Here is a 16,753-nt window from a genome sequence, read left to right as displayed (position 1 = left end):
GTGATCATGTGACCGGCATGGCTAAATGCCGAAGGATCACAGAACACTGTTACCTTCCCACCAAAAGTGGTTCCTATTTTTCTACTTGCATTTTTACATGCTTTCGAACGGCTAGGTTGGCAGAAGTTGGGACAAGTAACGGGAGCTCACTCTGTTACGTGACGCTAGGGATTTGAACCGCTGAACTTCCGACCTTCTGATCGACAAGCTCAGCATCTTGGCCACTGAGTCACCGCGTCCCTATAGTACATTGTATACCAGGAGATAATGAGGGTGGGATCATCCCTTCCTTCTCTGCCAAGATCTGAGTCCTACCAGCATGCAGAATAAGATAAAAGAACAATGCTGGACTATACCAAAACCCCGCCTACTTCTGTCATCTCTGATGCATAAGTTTTCCTAACACTTTCTTCAGGCCAAAATGGTTAATAGAACTACAACATTACAAAAAAAAAAAATGCTGGCCTGTTTACAGCTGGAACTTTCACTCTTGAACTTATGACTTCCATGGAGAATACATCCTTCTTGGCACAAAGAGACCCTCACACGAGACACTGTTTATTTCCCTTCTTCAAGCTTGCATGCTTTCCATTCAAATGGCTTGAGAATTCAACACTGTCGTTGTCACTGGAAGCTTTTCCCACCCCGATAAAGCTGGGAATTGCTAGCCCACACCGGGAACAACAAAAGACAAAAGACCTCAGAAATATAACTGGGTAACAAATTCAACTCTATTCTAGCTGCCACCTTTTATTATTAAAAAATTGTAACGTCCCCTGTTTTTTTTTTTCCTGTTTTGTTTGCAGCGGTAAAAACATAATAGACAACAAAACTCGAGATAAACACATACAGCTCTGGGAAGTTAGAAAATAAATATTTAGAATAGAAAAATAATCTGCGAAAGTACACAGGGGCTATATTAAAGTAGCTTTTTTTATTATGTACAATAAGGCAGTATATGAAATTGAATTGAACTCTTAAGTTAGAGTGACACAAAAGTGGGCTAGTTTAAATCTCCTTTTCCCTCCATTGGTTGGAATTCAGAAATCATTTATTTTGTTAAGTATTCTCTGTACCAAGGGAGATTTCTTGCAATGAACTCAATCAAAAAGGAATTCAAGAACCTAGCACACCAAGGCCATACAAGAGGCACAATTCCCCCCGCCTCCCTATTTAGGTATATTTCCATAGCTTAGAATGAGGTAAGTTTTTAAACATTTATAAAAATAGGACTTTTTTTAAATAGGAAAAAAGCAGAGAAATAACAACACCCCTCTCCTTTTCTAAGCTTCTAAAATGTGTTAGCGTACATAGCAGCATGTGACTGATATGCAAATTTTCACTAGCAGCATATCATAGAAACCCACACGAGTAACAACAGAATATGCAGCGTGTGATGGGTGTCCATTTTCTTTTTCATGGAATTCAGAGATTTGCTTGGTTGTTAAGTGTCATATTTATTCTACTGAAGCAACCGGAAAGCATCTTGTTTTTGGCTGGCCAAAAAAATGACCCAACGTAGGCATCAACGACGAGTTCCTCGCGGAGGAGGAGGAGACAACATCACGACGAGACGATGTGCGATCTCAATGCTCTGAGATCGCCACCGACACTTTTGCTGCTGGGTGGTCCAAATGGACCTAAACCATCCCGCACAGACGGTGAATGGGAAGAATATGTCCTGCTGATCTCAGGGACACCACAAAGTCCAACACCACAAAGTCCAAGCCAGAGCAGCAGTGTTTGTCAGTTGGAGATAATGGCACAATTTCAACAGCAGAAAGAGACTTTAAGTTTGTAAAAGATAATATTTGAAATTCAGAAATTATTAAATACATCTGAGAGAATAGAAAAGAAGTGGGAAAACCTAGAGCATTTAACAGCAAAATATGATGAAGTTGGAGATGTTTATCAAGTGGAAAAAGTGGAGGTTAGAGTCCTAAACACTGAAGAGAAAAATGATCATGAAGAAATCAAATCTGTTGACATCGATGGCGAATGATTTATGTCTGGAAATGGAAAGAATGGAAAACAGAAACAGGAGTTAGATGGATGGGAACTCTACCACAGATGGCAAGACATAGGAGAAGAAAAAACAAAAGAATTTATGGATTTAAAGAGAGAAATGTTATCAGTAACATCATTGATAACACCACAGATAATTAAAGATAAGCTGATCAAGGAAACAGAAGAAGGATATCAAAATTATATGAGAGACTTAATAAGCAATGAGCTGCACAGAGGAATTCATGCAAATTTGATTAAGGAGATGATTAGAGGACTAATGCCACAAATGGCAGAAGACATGAGATTGTTTTGCTACTGGTAGGATACAGGTTGATAGATGAAAGTGCATAATCTAAAACTAGTTAAACCTAGTGAAATTTAGTGACAATAGATATAGTTAAATAAATAATTGATAATGATAATAATGTATACATATGTATTGCTATGATAAGGAATAATTGGATATGAATATTGAATGGTACCTTTGAAAGGAAGATTAGAAATTTTTTGGTTATATATAAAGGTTAATAAAAAGAACTAAGTTAAATTTAGTTAAGTCTTGATTATTAGAGAGAAAAATGTTATGATATAGTCAAAGAAAGGAGGGATAATGATAACAACGTATATATATGTATGGGTACAACATAAGGAAATTGGATGTAAATTGTAAACAGTGATTTAGAAAGGAGGATTAGAATTTTTTATTACTAAATATTATGGATGTTTAGCCAGAATAGGCCATAAGGATTTAGTGTTATTGGAGGATATTAGAAATAGCAAATGAAATGCCAGTGTGTGATTATGTTTTAAATCTTGGTATATTTTATGATGGACATTTAAACAAGTACAATCAAATGAAAATGGAGGTATGATGATGGTAATATGTATAAATATATCTGAGTTAAAATACTTGAATTAATATGAATTATGGTTGATGACTGTGGAAGAGATGCAGGAAACTCTTTTGTAACCAACTGATACACTTTCTACAGTATGTAAAGAAGGAGGATTCTTTGTGTTGTGTTTGTTTTGAAAAATAAAAATAAAAAAATAAAACAAAAAACGAGTTCCTTGCACAGTGCCACAGGCCTCCTATTATAGGTAGTCCTCGACTTATAACCATTCATTTAGGGACTGTTCAAACCAGAGGTGGTATTCAGCAGGTTCTGACCCGTATGGAGAACCAGTAGCGGAAATTTTGAGTAGTTCGGAGAACCGGTAAACACTACCTCTGACTGACCCCGCCCCATCTATTCTCTGCCTCCTGAGTCCCAGCTGATCGGGAAGGAATGGGGATTTTGCAGTAACCTTCCCCTGCCATGCCCACCAAGCCATGCCCACAGAACCGGTAGTAAAAAATTTGAATCCCACCACTGGTTCAAAGTTACAATGGCACTGAAAAAAGTGACTTATGACCATTTTTCACACTTATGACTGTTGCAGCATCCCCATGGTCACATGATCAACATTCAGCTGCTTGGCAGCTGGTTCGTATTTATGGCGATTGCTGCCAGGTGATCCCCTTTTGCGATTTTCCGACAAGCAAAGTCAATGGAGAATCCGGATTAACAACCATGTTGTGGTTAGGAAAAAGAAAAAGAAGCATTGACTTCCGACTTTCTCTGCTGCAGTAAAATAAGGCATTAACATCAAACCACAACTTTTGTTTTTTTATAATAATTAAATTAGTCATTTCTATAAGGATCTATCAATCTAATCGATAAAACCCAAAATCAAAGTTTCATTCTTTTCTACTTCAAGCAGAAAGTTCAAAAGTGGCCTCCAAAAGTACAATTTATTGTTTATTGTCAAAATAGTCAATTTTGCCATTTCTGGCAACGCCATCAGCTTCTGCTACCATTCATCCATGGTAGGAATCAAAGTGTCCTTCCATTTTTGTGCATATAATAATCTTGCTCCAGTCAACATATATCGTGTCAAAGTTCCTTTCCTCAATTCCCCTCCCCCACTGTTTTCCAATTTATTTTCATATTTGGTATCTTATTTTATCTTATAACTCAATAAAAATATTAAATTAAGAAAACATAATACATGTTGAACAACCGTGTTGCTACCTTAACAATTGCTCTGATTCACTTAAAAACAGTGGCAAGGAAAGTCGTAAAATGGGGCAAAACTCATTTTACAAACGTTTCACTCTGCAACATAAATTTTGGGCTCCATTGTGGTCATAGCTCAAGGACTACCTGTACTTACACCAGACGTGGTATTTAACCAGTTCGCCTGAACCGGTGGCAGAAAGTTTGCCCAGTTCAGTGAACCGGTAGCGATGGCTGGCTGGCCACATTCCTGAACCAGTCCCCCTGTTGTCGGTTGCTTACCCTGCCTGCCCGGTCACCGCTCGGTGACCGGTGGGCATGAGTGACGTCAAGTTGGCCACGCCCACTCAGTCACATGGCCCCACCTAGCCACGCCCACTGAAACGGTATCAATTTTTTTTGAATCCCACCATTGACTTAAACCATTCCTTCAGATGATTTAATGCTTCCACCAAGCACTATATTGGGCAATGAAATGTCCGCAAGAAAACAGAGAGAGCACCAAGGACTGTTTATATTTCCAATTGTGACCCAGATCTATGCTTTTATATTGCTCTGCTGAGCTACGGGCAAATATACCTATGGCACCCAGCCAAAGTTGCCGATACCTCAGCAGAGAAATTTATGCACAGATCTAGACCACTGTGGGAAATATAAATGGCGGAGTCATTGGTGCTTTCTGCATTTGGTTGTTTTCTTGCGGACATTTCAGCACCCAAACCAGGTAACATAATCAATGCTAGATGATGCTAAAAAGGAGAATATTTGTAGCTTATGGTTCAAATGAGGGGTCTTTGTTTTTTTCTGAAGTTGGTTGTTTTCTTGTGGACGTTTCATTATCCAAACTAGGTAACATCATCAGTGCTAGACTAACTCGTTTGGGTAATGAAACATCTGAAGAAAACCACCAAACTCGGAGAACACCAACAAACCGTCATTTCAACCCTGAGCTACAAATATTCTCCTTTTTAAGTATATATGGCATCTACTCAAGGTTCTTCACTCAGTGGTGGGATTCCAAATCTTTTCCTACTGGTTCTAGGAGAGGGAGCTTTGCGCACACGTGTCTAATGCACACTTTGCATCCATGTGCAGCACTCAAAGACCGCCCTCGGTGTCAGCCCTGGTGATTTGAACTGATTTTTTAGCTCAGCTGGGGTGCAGCAATCCACTCTGCTGTGTGAATCAGCTGAGGTAAAAAACAAGGGAATATAGGACAGGCTACGACGGGGGGCGGGATCAGCCAGAGGTGGTGTCTGCCGGTTCTCCGAACTACTCAAATTTTCCGCTACCTGTTCACCTGAACTGGTCCGAACCAGCTGAACACTACCTCTGCCTTTATTGTAATGTCATCAGTCTTTTGCATCTGGTAGGAATAAAGGAGACCAGGCAGGAAATACCTCTCTCTCAAATGGTGAGGAGGAGGGATGTGGGTAGAAAAGAGTCACCCGAAATTTGAGAGGGATACAGTTCTGTGGCCCTTGAAAAAGGAACCCTTTTAAATGCAGGCCCTATGCTCTTGTATATTTCTTCAAAGTGGTGTCAGATCTCATGGCTCAATAAATGAGAAGTAAAAATGGTGATTTGCATATGTAATGTAGCCCTCACCCCAGGATGCCCAATCACAGCTTAACCAGAAATTCTCAATACTTCATCATTTTTGATAAGACATATCAGACATAAGCGAAATAAGTGGTGGTTTGAAATAAAACCATGACACATACTTTCCCTAAAGTCAGACTTCACCAAAAACAATTCTCTTAATCGCAGACAGCAAGATGAATCTCCCCCCCCCCCGCCCCAGGTCTGTTCTTAATGACCAAATGCAAAACATAAACAGATGTGAGCTACAGCTGAGCAGTTTTGTGCCAAGAATGTTTATTTTCCTTGCGTCACACCTGGAGATTTCAATTTGTTTTATTAATGAAAGGCTGGCATAAAGTTGTTTGGATCCATGTAATCTAAACTGCCAATCTGTATTTTGCACGTGTTGGGAACGGGGAGGCAATAGATTGTGTTTTTCTCTGCCTGGCTTTCCGGATTGGACTCCTTTGGGGGTTCCTGAAAAGAAGGCGAGGCTTCCGTTTTAGTCTCTGGTAATAATACCAGAATATGATTGGCTACAACAGTTGAAACCTTGGAGTATTCCTTTGCATCTGTAGGCAGAGGAGCCTTTTCAGTTTTGACAACACTTTCTGCCTGCTTAGGGAGCACAGCCAACACTCCGTCGCTGGTGACTTTGTGAATCTCTACATAATCCATTGGCTTCGTAGACGTAAAAGGCAACTGCTCTGGAGAAGCTAACCAGAATGCCTCTTGATTACGCTGAGAGTTTAGAGTTAAATTGACTTCATCCTCCAGCTGGCCTGTTTTTATTTTACTGACTGTCTCAATGAGTTCCGGAGGTTGAGAACGATGCTTCCCTTCACTTCTCCCTAAAATGGGTGACCTTTTTACATTGGTGGCTTTGAGTACCCTTTTGCAGATCTCTGTGGCATCATAAGAGGAACACTTTGAAGTGTGAGAGTGCCCTGGCTGGTCTCCAGGCCATGTAGACGACTTTGGGTTCCTACTGGTCAACTGTGGGAGACACCTTTCAGGCTCTAATTCTAATGTTTCCGAGAGTTTTGTTCTATCAGTGTTCTTTTGAACTTCATCAGGATCTGGTACTTCTGCTGCAGGGGGCAGTTTTCTGGCTTCCTTGTATTTCTCTTGCAGTAGAGATGGACTCTCACAGCTTCCTCTTCCTGAATTGGAGTCTCTTTCCTGGTATGCTGGCCTCAAGTGTTTATTGGGGTGACTCTTTCCCTGGTTTGGCATTAGCTGCTGATCTTCGCTGTCGTCTATCTCCAAAAATTCAATCAGCAGATCATCGTAGTCTGAAGTTGGAGGGAAACCCTGGCAATCAAGAGCACTCAGCAATTCTTCACTTTTTCCTGCCTGGAGAAAGATAAAATGCACCTTGGATTACTATAAAAATGACATATTGCATAAAGATGAGCTGAACACATTTGGACATAAAGCAGATGAAATACAGATCTTAAAGCGGGTTGGATTTTATTAAGCAGGAAAGTGAACGGAATTGTTGAGCTATGATGAGGACTCCACTTCCAAATGTTTATGGAGATAGGATAAAGCTATATTTAATTTGATGTACAATTTTTGCATATAACTGTATCCAGCAGTCGCATCAGGAATTTTAAAGAGCCCTGAAGCTATATAGCTTTGCCTCCCTGATACATAAAAAGGCAGCAAACTGACATAGAATATGAATTAAATGCCAACATTGATGAGTTATAAGGATCAGAATGAAGAAATTATTTATTTGAAAGAGATGTTCACGACACGTGAGCACGTGTGAAGCATCTCATTTTGACCTGTTAAAGCAGCCACATCTTTTTCCAGAAACACGGGATGTTTCAAAAGTTGCTTCTAACTGTTGGCACAGCATGTGCCTTCATAGATGCTTCGTTTCCCTGGGGAAAATAGCTACCGTATATTTCAGAGTATAAGATGCTCCAGAGTATAAGACACACATTAGTTTTTAGAGAGCAAAACAAGAAAAAAAATTCTGCCTCTGCCTACGATCAGTATTCATCTGGCTAGCATCTTTGCAGCAAACAGCAAATAGCCTGGTCAGCTTCAGCACGTTATCACAGTCTGATTCAGCATGAGCCGCTGATTGGTGGTTGGATCAGCCTCCCAGAATACCACCAATCAGTTGTTCCAGGCTGCACGGATCGTCACAGCCCATTTACACGTCTCTTTTTTGGCCTCAGTGTGTCACATTTTCAGACTCCGCACACTCCATTTTAGACCTGTTCCAGGCTGCGGGGATCATCACAGTACATCTCTGCCAATCACCGCCTCCACACGTTGTGTTTTCGGCCTCCACACACTCCGTTTTTGGCCTTTGCGCATTGTATTTTCGCCAGTTCCAGGTAGTGGTGATTGCTGCCATTGATCCCCGTTCCCTGGAACTAACTGAAAATGCGATGCATGGAGGCCAAAAACATGAAGTGTGGAGACCGAAAACGGATGAAGGGTGAGGGCAGGTTGATGGTCAGGGCTTTGGCAACATACAGTATATAAGATGCACCACAATTTTCACCCACTTTGGGGGAGGGAGGAAGTGCATCTTATACTCTGAAAAGTACGGTAATTTTTCATTTAAAAAGGTGCTTGGAACACACTTCTGCATGTTTCAAGGCACCTCTTTTAAAATATTTGTACAGTCCTATAAAGCACATGTTATACGTTTGTCTCTTGAAAATGTACAGTGGTTCAATATTGTGATTACCAAAGAGACAAACTGTTGTACTGTGGCATGGTTATTACAAATATTGTATTGAAAATGAGATATGGTAGGCAGAATTTAGACTGCAATCCTAACAAAGGACAAGATAAAGCTCCCCATTCCTACTCCATGTTCCCAATTCAGAATTCCTTGGCTGACAGGATCCACAGCATGCTCCTTCTGCCAGAGCAAGTGGGCTTGGCCAATCCCACTGGGGTGAGAAGGTTCCTCAGTAGCCTGGTCCCAGAGCATTAAAGGGCTTTAAAAGTAATAAACAACCCCTTGAATTGGACCTGGAAGCAGATCAGCAACCAGTGCAGCTTGCACAACAGAGGTGTTACATGGGCTACTCTAGGATTCCCAAGAACTGTCTGTGCAGCTACATTCTGTGCCAGCTGTAACTTCCCAATACTTTTCAAGGGTAGACCTATGTAGCTTGCATTGCAATAGTCCAAACCAGTGGTGGGTGGCTTCTGGTTTGGCCCAGTTTGGCCGAACCGGTAGTAGCAGGGGCAGGAGGCATGCATCAGTGGTGGGTTCTGGGTCCCGTTGCAACCGGTACGGTTGCAATGGAGCCCGGTGTCCACCACATGAACGTGTGCAGCGTGCGCATGCGTCCTCACCTCTTGCAATGCCTCCACAACCCTCCAGCTGCTCGGTGGAGCGTCGCATATGTGCCATGCGCTCCATGCATGTGCGTGGAAGCGCCGAAGAGCTCAAATACAGGTAAGGAGCTCGGGTGGGCGGGCGGACCCTCCAGAGCACTGTACCGGAAGGGTAACTGGTGCTCCGGGCCAGCATTGGGCGTACTGCCTGCAACCCACCACTATCATGCATGCTTGTGCGAGCGTGCCCGAACCAGTAGTAAAAAATAGTTGCAACCCACCACTGGTCCAAACGCGAGATAATCAGGGCATGAGTGACTTGAGCATAGGGACTCACAATCCAGGAAAGGGCACAAGTGGCACACTCCATGAAGTTCTGCAAAGGTTCTCTTAGCAGAGAAGTTATCATAATAATAGCAGAATAATAACAGCTGAAAAGTTATCTATTTGGATGGCAACATGAACGTTGTGACCAAAGTAAAAGATTTTCACATTCTCCAAACTCTCCTTTAACAGCTCACCTGTAATAATTGAGCATCCAAGCCTTTTATTTTTGGACCTGGAACTGGTGGTAGAAGGCGAGCGAACATTCTGAAATGCAAAAGGAAGATAGAAAAAAAATTATCTTTCCTTCTTATGTTAAAATGACATTTCTGAAGGCGGCTACTGTAGTGGGAGTTAATTCCTTTTTCCAGTAGAAATGGACCTAAAAATAGCTCTGCTTGTTGGAACATTTTTAGTAGGCCTTTTCACAGGATATAGGTAGCACTTCAATGATTTGGTATTGATAGAGCCCAGGAAGAGACTCTAGACACAGGAAAAGAGTCGTTATTCTACTTCCATCATCATCCTTTGGATAAGACTTTTTGTTGCAAGCAGTTACCTGTATATGATGCTTTATACACCAGTGCTTTCCAACCTTGATAACTTTAAGATGGTTTGTTCCACTCTAACAACTCCCTAGCCATGCTGGAGTTGAGCTTCACACATCTTAAAATGATCAAAGTTGAGAAACTCTTCTCTAGACTTTCAAAAATAATAAGTTTCAGAGGGGATAAATATCTTCCCTCTTATCTTTTGGCTATTGGGCTCAAATAATAATAGCTTGATGGAAATACTAAATGATTAAAAACTCCTCTAGGCTACCATTCAGTGGTTAGTAAAGGTATAAGTTGCCTATGGAAGATCATCTTTCTATAAAATGATCTCTGGCACCAGAATGATTAAAATTCCTTCTGCTTCCTGCTCCTCAACTAATTGATTATTTCCTGTGAAATATAAACCATGGCAAAGAAGTTGCTGGAAGTGGGGTGGACACAGAGAAGTTTCAAAGCTTTCTTCCTATGCTACTGGTCTGTTATTAATCACATCAAGTTTGCTACTTGTGCCAAGTGGGAAGTTTATATTTTGTCTTTCCATTCCTGCTGTTTAAACTTTTATAAAAATGAGATAGCATGGATGTCTTTAAGGAAGATCTAGGTTGGCACTGGCATTCTAAAAGACACATCTCAGAGTTGCGGTGCAGGATTTTGATGCCCAAACCTGACAGTGAGTTTGTGCTTTGGGACAAAGGAGTTGACTCTACGAAACATTAAGTCATCATTTGTTTAGCCATGAATTACCGAATCAACACAATTAATTGGATTTGCACAACATGCTAAGCAGAGGTGATATTCAGCAGGTTCTGACCAGTTCTGGAGAACAGGTAGTGGAAATTTTCAGTAGTTTGGAGAACCAGTAAATACCACCTCGGACTGGCCCCGCCCCATCTATTCTCTGTTCCTGAGTCCCAGCTGATAGGGAGGCAATGGGGATTTTGCCATATCCTTCTCCTACCACGCCCACCATTCCATGCCCACTACGCCATGCCATACCCACCAAGCCATGCCCACAGAACCGGTAGTAAAAATTGTTTGAATCCCACTAATGATGCTAAGTCATAAACTGACATTTACAAGTCACAATATGGCAACTGCAAATCAAATCAATCATATCTTTATTCACCCCAATCTCAAATGCTGATAGTTTGGAAAGTATTTTTTAAGCTAGTGGTTCTCAACCTTTTCTTCACCATGCCCCTCCCCCCCTTTAAATACTTTTTATGGCCATGGACCATGGTAACAAACTCCCAAGACTTAACTCAACATTTAAATCATAACATATCTTCAAGCCTTCAGGGAGCCCTTGTGATGATATTGTGCCCTCTCCCCAGAGGTCCACCACCAATTTAAAAGTTGTCAACCACTGCTTTAAGAGAAAACCATGGTTTCAGACAGACAGTAGTCCATTAGAAAGGGACAGCAGCCCTTTCCCTTCATTGCTAATGTAGATTTTATAGGAGGTTTGTTTTTGCATATCTCACAACATCTAAAGTTATAGCTCACTTTGTTTTTTTCAAAGCCAGTATCCAGATCAAGATCAAACAAGCGACAATTGTTAAAAAACCCACAACGATCCAAACAACGACGTCCTTTACGCTGGTATCTGAGAGAGAAAACAAGGTGGTTTAAATTACATGTAGTTGCATAGAACTTCATTATTATTTTTTAACTTAAAGAAAAAAAATTATTTGCAGAGTTTTATTAAATCTCCACACTAAATTTGTGAAGATAAATTATGGTGCCAAAATGAATCCAGAATATGAAGTTGACTGAACCAAGCAGTGCCAACAAATCTGAAGAACAGTAGCCAACTACAGTGGCCTTGTAGAGGTCAACCTACATTAAAATATGAATGAATGGATGGATGAATTAACGAACGAACTGAACAGTATGTGCAAAATGCTATACAATAATCTTTATTTCGCCTGCTGGCAAAATAAGGCTTAGCATAACGCAATACAGATTAGTGCCCTGCATGGAAAAAGATATACCAAATGTTCAAGATGATTTTAAAAATGCTGAGGTATAGAAAATATAACTGCAACTGCCAAAACACAAGAAAGCCAAATATCAAAAAAGGAAGCCAGAATGTGCTTCATTAATCATAGAAAGATCTAGGAAGTTATGGAAAGTTCTTGGAAAATGAGAATTCCTGAACCTCTCATTGCCCTCATGAGAAACTTACCATAGTTTTCTGACTATAAGATGCACCTGTGTATAAGATGCACCAAGATGTCGAAGAGGTAAGTAAGAAAAAAAAGTTTTTGTCCTCCCCGGCCCCCAGGAGCACTCTGCAGTCTTCAGCAGGGCTGGGGGAAGGGAAAAACACCCCCATTTGGGTGAAAAACAGCCCATTTTTCACCGAAACGGGGGCATTTGTCCCTTCCCACAGCCCTGCTGCAGCCTGCAGAGTGCTTCTGGGGGCTCGGGGAAGGCAAAAACACATGTTTTGGTGGAAAATAGCCCGTTTTTCACCCATTTTCACACAAATTGGATACGAGGGCGGGCTTCAGGAGGCCAAAATTTGCTGTATTTGGTATATAAGATGCACCAACATTTCCACGCTTTTTTTGGGGGGGGGGAAAGGTGCATCTTATACTCCGAAAAATATGTATATACAGGTCAGGAAGTCACAATACAGACTGAACATAGTTAAACAGACTGGCTCCAGGTTGGCAAAAGAGTGAGACAAGGTTGTTATTTATTCAACTTATTTGCTGAAGAGACGAAGAAAAGAAACCCAAGAACGCCATCCATTCCTGTCCTCGTATGCCCTCTGAACAAAAAACAAGAATGGCACCCTACCCATGGCATGATAGAGAACGACACTTCTTATGCCAATAGAGTTTTCTGCCAGCTCAAGAAGTGGAAGATTGTATTTAATTTTGCTAAGGAGAAAGCTTTAAGGTAAACTGAACTTGTTCTTGCCTTCATAAGCCTAATGCCAACAGAAGGCCAGTCAAAGGTTTGTCTCACCTTTTTGGAGTTTGATATAACTTTTAGGGCTCCAGTCACTCCAGATACCATGATCTGATCTGCATCGAACCTGGGCAATGTATCTTTTTCCTGGATTCACACTGAACATCTTATAAGACGTCCTTTGCCCAACAAATATTTTCTGGGAATATAAGAATATACACGAAAACATAGAAAAAGCTTTTTTTGTTAAAAATCAGCCTTTTTTGAATGAGCACAATGGGGACAGGCAACTTGGCTGTTAAAGGAAGTGGTCACTAAGTGAAACCACAACACTATTACTTCAGCTTTCCTTCACTTTACAGACCTGCAAAAGTTGTAAATGCGCGGTCAAAAAGTTATTTTTTCATCAGCGGTGTGATTTACCACCTTGAATGGTAGTTAAACAAGGCAGTTGCTACATGTGGTCTATATCTGTATATTTTAGTTATTCTGACAAGCAAAATTAATGGGGAAGCTAGCGGGAGGCTGCAAACAGCGACCCTGTGACTCTGCACTTAATAATGGTATGGGGTCTGCTTAATGATGGCACTGGAAGTGTCAAAATATCTGTCGCTAAACTGTATGGCCATGTGATGTTGTGCTTTAATTCTTAGCTACAGGAATTCTGGCCCCAATTAGTATTGTTTGTTGGTTTGTTTATTAAATTTGTTTCCTGCCCATCTCGCTACAATTAAGTAAGGACTATCTATATTTTGTGAATGAGACTAGAGAAGTGTACAGTAAAAATATCCATACACATGCATCAGTGTGTACTATTTTAGGATATACTATGAACTGCAGCAAAAGCTTTATTTACATTACATATAAGGTAAAACTAAAAGTTCCCCTCGCACATATGTGCTAGTCGTTCCCGACTCTAGGGGGCGGCACTCATCTCCGTTTCAAAGCCGAAGAGCCAGCACTGTCCGAAGACGTCTCCGTGGTCATGTGGCCGGCATGACTAAATGCTGAAGGCACATGGAATGCTGTTACCCACCAAAGATGGTCCCTATTTTTCTACTTGCCTTTTTACATGCGTTGGCAGAAGCTGGGACAAGTAAAGGGAGCTCACTCCGTTATGTGGCACTAAGGATTCGAACCACCAAACTGCTGACCTTCTGATCAACAAGTTCAGTGCCTTAGCCACTGAGCTACCACATCCCTTTTACATTACAGATAAAACATATTAATAAACAAGGAAGTATTTTAAGTGTTTGTTCAGTCCTAAAGACACCATTTTTACGGTATATTATTCAATAATAGCATAAAGTATGGCAATTATTATTTGTGATATAGACTAGGAGTTTTTTGTGACCTAAAAACATGCAGAACATTTGGCCACCAAGAATTAAAACACTTACTTCCCATTCTTGTCCTTCTTCAGGCTTTATATGTAATTCATACTCCAGAGTTAGCCAACCCGATTTGACATCACCCAGAGAAGGTGGATTCCACGTCAATAACATATATTCTCCATATACTTTTTTCTCAAATTCTAGGGAAAGATTTTCTGGAGGATCTGGCTGAACTGAAAAAAAATGAAGGATCAGGGATTTACAATGTAAGGATGAACATGGAGGCATCCCTCAAACACTAAGAACCAGGCTTACAATATAATACAATACAATACAATAGCAGAGTTGGAAGGGACCTTGGACCTTCTAGTCCAACCCCCTGCCTTGGCAGGAAACCCTATACCGTTTCAGACAAATGGCTATCCCACATCTTCTTAAAGACTTCCAGTGTTGGGGCATTCACAACTTCTGGAGGCAAGCTGTTCCACTGATTAATTGTTCTAACTGTCAGGAAATTTCTCCTCAGTTCTAAGTTGCTTCTCTCCTTGATTAGTTTCCACCCATTGCTTCTTGTTCTACCCTCAGGTGCCTTGGAGAATAGTTTGACTCCCTCTTCTTTGTGGCAATCCCTGAGATATTGGAACACTGCTATCATGTCTCCCCTAATCCTTCTTTCTATTAAACTAGACATACCCAGTTCCTGCAACCATTCTTCATATGTTTTAGTCTCTAGTCCCCTAATCATCTTTGTTGCTCTTCTCTACACTCTTTCTAGAGTCTCCACATCTTTTCTACATTGTGGTGACCAAAACTGAATGAAGTATTCCAAGTGTGGCCTTACCAAGGCATTATAAAGTCGTATTAACACTTCATGTGATTTTGATTCTATCCCTCTGTTTAAGCAGCCTAGAACTGTGTTGGCTTTTTTGGCAGCTGCTGAACACTGCTGGCTCATATTTAAATGGTTGTCCACTAGCACTCCAAGATCCCTTTCACAGTTACTACTGTTGAGCAAGGTACCCCCTATACTGTACCTGTGCATTTTGTTTTTGTTGCCTAAATGTATAATCTTACACTTTTAACCATTGAATTTTATTTTTATTAGATAGTGCCCAATGTTCAAGTTTGTCAAGATCCTTCTGTATCTTAAGCCTATCTTCTGGAGTGTTGGCTATTCCTGCCAGCTTGGTGTCATTGGCAAATTTGATGAGTTCCCCATTTATTCCCTCATCCAAATCATTGATGAAGATGTTGAAGAGTACTGGGCCCAAAACAGAACCTTGGGGTACTCCACTGCATACTTCCCTCCATGAAGATGCAGTTCCATTGAGGACTACACGTTGAGTGCAGTTGGTCAGCCAGTTAAAAATCCATCTGGTGGTGAAGCTGTCTAACCCACATTCTTCTACTTTATCTAGTAGTAGGTTATGGTCTACCTTATGAAATACCTTACTGAAGTCCAAGTAAACTATATCGACGGCATTCCTCTGGTCCACTAATTTTGTCACATTCTCAAAGAATGCAATAAGAATAGTCTGGCATGATCTGTTTTTGACAAACCCATATTGGCTTTTGGCTATTACTTTGTTTGCTTCTAGGTGTTCGCTAATTTGTTGCTTGATTATCTTTTCCAGAATCTTTCCTGGTATTGGGTCAGGTTGATAGGTCTGTAGTTTCCTGGATCTGTTTTTTCCCCCCCTTTTTTGAAGATGGGAACCACATCAGCTCTTTTCCAGTCCTCTGGTAGTTCCCCGGTGCTCCAGAATCTCTGAAAAATATAGTTCAGTGGTTCTGAGATCTCGTCTGCCAGTTCCTTCAGAACCCTGGGGTGTAATCCATCCGGTCCTGGTGATTTGAACTCGTCTAGGATAGACAGGTGCTCACTTACCATTTTCTTTCCTATTTCAATTTGTGTTCCTAATCTGATTTTTGTGGTGCTGTTTTTGATAGGTTGGACTGTTTTATCCCTTTGTGTAAAGACAGATGCAAAACATGAGTTAAATAGTTCTGCTTTCTCCCTGTTGCTTGTCACCTTCTTACCACTTTCTCCCAGCAATGGACCAATTGTTTCCTTAACCTTTTTCTTGTTTTTAACATGTTGGAAGAAGCTTTTTTTGTTATTTTTTACTTTTGTGGCAAGCCTTTCTTCATTGTGAGCCTTAGCTTTTCTCACTTCATCTTTACATGCTCGGGCTATTTGCTGATATTCTGCCTTAGTTATGTCCCCCCCCCCCCTTTCCACTCTTTATACTTATGTTTTTTGTCTTTCAATTTGTCAGAGAGTTCTTTATGCAGCCATGCTGGTTTCTTTTGGGAGTGTTATTTTTCTTCATCATTGGTGGTGTGCTAGACTGGGCTTTTGTAATCTCATTTTTCAAAATTTCCCAAGCTTCTTGAGTTGTTTTCCCCTTGAAGATTCTCATTCATAGAATTTTCCCCAAGCTCTCTCTAAGTTTATTGAAATTAGCTCTCTTAAAATCCAAGACTCTAGTTTCACTTTCTTCTACTCCTTGTGTTTGCATAATGTTGAATTCCAATATTGCATGGTCACTTGCCCCCAGGGTTCCTGTGGCTTCAACACCTTCTATCATTTCCTCTCTGTTAGTGAGAATTAAGTCCAATATGGCTGATCCCCTTGTTTCCTTCTCTA

General features: G+C 40.8%; 1 protein-coding gene across 3 annotated transcripts in view; it reads right to left on the bottom strand.

Moving 5' to 3' along the window:
* Positions 1-5,852: 5,852 nt before the first annotated feature.
* The window catches only part of PRLR (prolactin receptor), a 100,073-nt gene continuing 89,172 nt past the window's right edge, over positions 5,853-16,753 (bottom strand). For all 3 annotated transcript variants that reach the window (XM_032214761.1, XM_032214760.1, XM_032214759.1), the window contains 5 exons: positions 14,170-14,336; positions 12,827-12,968; positions 11,354-11,453; positions 9,491-9,560; positions 5,853-7,007 (listed from right to left, as the gene is read on the bottom strand). In XM_032214761.1, coding sequence (XP_032070652.1) covers positions 5,988-7,007; positions 9,491-9,560; positions 11,354-11,453; positions 12,827-12,968; positions 14,170-14,336 — 1,499 coding nt within the window. In that variant the 3' untranslated portion in view covers positions 5,853-5,987. The remainder of the gene's footprint in view (positions 7,008-9,490; positions 9,561-11,353; positions 11,454-12,826; positions 12,969-14,169; positions 14,337-16,753) is intronic.

The sequence above is a fragment of the Thamnophis elegans genome, chromosome 3 (assembly GCF_009769535.1).
Source record: "Thamnophis elegans isolate rThaEle1 chromosome 3, rThaEle1.pri, whole genome shotgun sequence".
Lineage (NCBI taxonomy): Eukaryota > Metazoa > Chordata > Lepidosauria > Squamata > Colubridae > Thamnophis > Thamnophis elegans.
The sequence above is the reverse complement of the archived record's forward strand: the minus strand, read 5'-3'. Positions and strand labels throughout refer to the sequence as shown.